Here is a 2,305-nt window from a genome sequence, read left to right on the forward strand (position 1 = left end):
ACACACACACACACACACCCACACACACACACACACACACCACACACTCACACAAACACACCACACCACACCACACACACAAACACTACTGAACACACACACACACACACACACACCACATCACACACTCACAGATACACACACACACACACACACACACACACACCACACCACACCACACACTCACACAAACACTACTGAACACACACACACACACACACACACACACACACACACACACACACACCTCACCACACCACACACTCACACAAACACTACTGAATACACACACACACACACACACACACACACACACACACACACACACACACACCACACCACACCATACCACACACTCACACAAACACTACTGAACACACACACACACACACACACACACACACACACACACACACACACACACACACAGTCATTTCTTTATTTACTTCTTCATCCACATGCTCACTGTGTACAAATATCATGGAGATTTATGCAGACTATTTTCTCATCCAAATCACAAATATTAACAGTATGATTAGCGTTTGGTAAGCAACTGATTTCAGATAGCATTTTAACTTCCCTACCTATCATACTTATCTGCTTTATTTCACCTTCAGCTGAAATAAACATTTCCCAGCAGTTTGTCACATGACTTATTATGTATATCAGTGTTTTGATATTTTCAATTGTAACTTGTGTTACTTCATATTGGAGAACACGAATACAGGCTTAAATAATTGTTTTCTCCTTCGTGATCTGAATGCAATTGTAATTTCTTTTATTTCTTTTCAAGTCTTCCTTACTGGTTGTAGAACCACAACCAGTAGAAAAATCGAACCAGTTAGCAGTGGCTCACTGCCAAGAAGAAACAGCATCACTATCAGACGCTGGCTGTTTTCGGTTTTTTATTTTTTTTAATTTTATTGCTTTGACCTCGCATGTCAGTAAATTAATGAAAAAAACCCAGTCCTGTTTAGAATAACAACTTACTGCGAAAAATACAATATCATTCCAGTGAACCAGGCTGGCTTTAGAAAAGGAAGATCAACGGTCGAACACTTAGTAAAGATTACAACTCGAATAAAACGTCAGTTTGCCCGCAGAAAAAGTGTCCTAGCAACGTTTTTTGACGTAAAAAAAAGCCTACGATCAGGTTTGTCACAAACGTCTGTTATACAAACTGAAATCAGTTGGAATATCTTAGTGGTAATCTCTCTGGGTATACAAAAAGCTTTTTATCTAATAGAATTGTTAATCGTCTAATATCACTGATAGTGAAAAGACGCTGAACTAAAGAACGAACACACACAATAACCGCATATTACTCACTTGGTTTTGAACTGCAGGGCATGATGAAGAGACACTGTGCAAGACGTAACATGTGCTAAACGCAACTATTTCATCGCCCCGATTTTTCTCCTCCTCTTCCTCCCATATTTCACCCGTCCTAGCTGGGGATGACAACGCAACCACATTAAAATTGCAGTGTGCACGACAGCCACCCAGTTCTTGTGCTGCTAAAACTGAGAAAGAGCGCGGCTGGGCGACCTGATTGTAGGCTACATTGACGGCAGGTTGCTCACCTGAGAGGAGAAGATGAGAGAGAAGAGTAGGACACAGTGTGTATGATCGCTCCCAATGTTGGCTCGCTTTTGTTCCTGATGTGTTGGAAAATAAATAGATGAATACATGAATAAATGAATGAATGAATGAATAATTAAATGAATGAACAGATAGATAATTAAATAAATAAATGATTAAATAAATTAAAGGCGGGCAGGAGGTTCTGGGGGGGTCGGAGGAGGACGCGGAGAGTAAGAAATAGACTTTGCTCAAGTCTGTCGGTCTGTTTCTCATCGGCTTGGTGTGTGTGTGTGTGTGTGTGTGTGTGTGTGTGTGTGTGTGTGTGTTGTGTGTTTGTGTGTTGTGTGTGTGTGTGTGTGTGTGTGTATATGTGTGTGTATGTGTGTGTGTGTGTTGTGTGTGTGTGTGTGTGTGTGTGTGTGTGTGTGCTTGTGTGTGTGCGTGCGCGCGCATATGTGTGTGTATGTGTGTGTGTATGTGTGTGTATCGGCCCAACACTCGGCTTATATCACAGATTGACATAAGTTTGCATTTGGGCCAACAGCAAAGTGAGACCTGTATTATCAATGGTTTCTCCAGTCAATGGGAAATCATTTACAGTTCAGTTTTTTGTGAAAGACTATGACTCTCAAACTAGGAGGCAAAATTGCACTAGCTCTTAGTGCTGCAGCCTTGTGGGCTGGTTGGCCTTTGGGAACCATCTCAACGCCGACTCTCCTAA

The 2,305-nt window shown here is 41.6% G+C and overlaps 1 protein-coding gene across 1 annotated transcript in view; it reads right to left on the minus strand.

The window, feature by feature from the left end:
• Window positions 1-1,488, minus strand: part of LOC143276286 (galactoside alpha-(1,2)-fucosyltransferase 1-like) — a 6,715-nt gene extending 5,227 nt beyond the window's left edge. Inside the window, exon 1 of the mRNA XM_076580789.1 lies at window positions 1,330-1,488. Within this exon, the coding sequence (XP_076436904.1) occupies window positions 1,330-1,381 (52 nt within the window). The 5' untranslated portion in view covers window positions 1,382-1,488. The remainder of the gene's footprint in view (window positions 1-1,329) is intronic.
• Between the last annotated feature and the right edge of the window lie 817 nt (window positions 1,489-2,305).

The sequence above is a fragment of the Babylonia areolata genome, chromosome 31 (genome assembly GCF_041734735.1).
Source record: "Babylonia areolata isolate BAREFJ2019XMU chromosome 31, ASM4173473v1, whole genome shotgun sequence".
Lineage (NCBI taxonomy): Eukaryota > Metazoa > Mollusca > Gastropoda > Neogastropoda > Buccinidae > Babylonia > Babylonia areolata.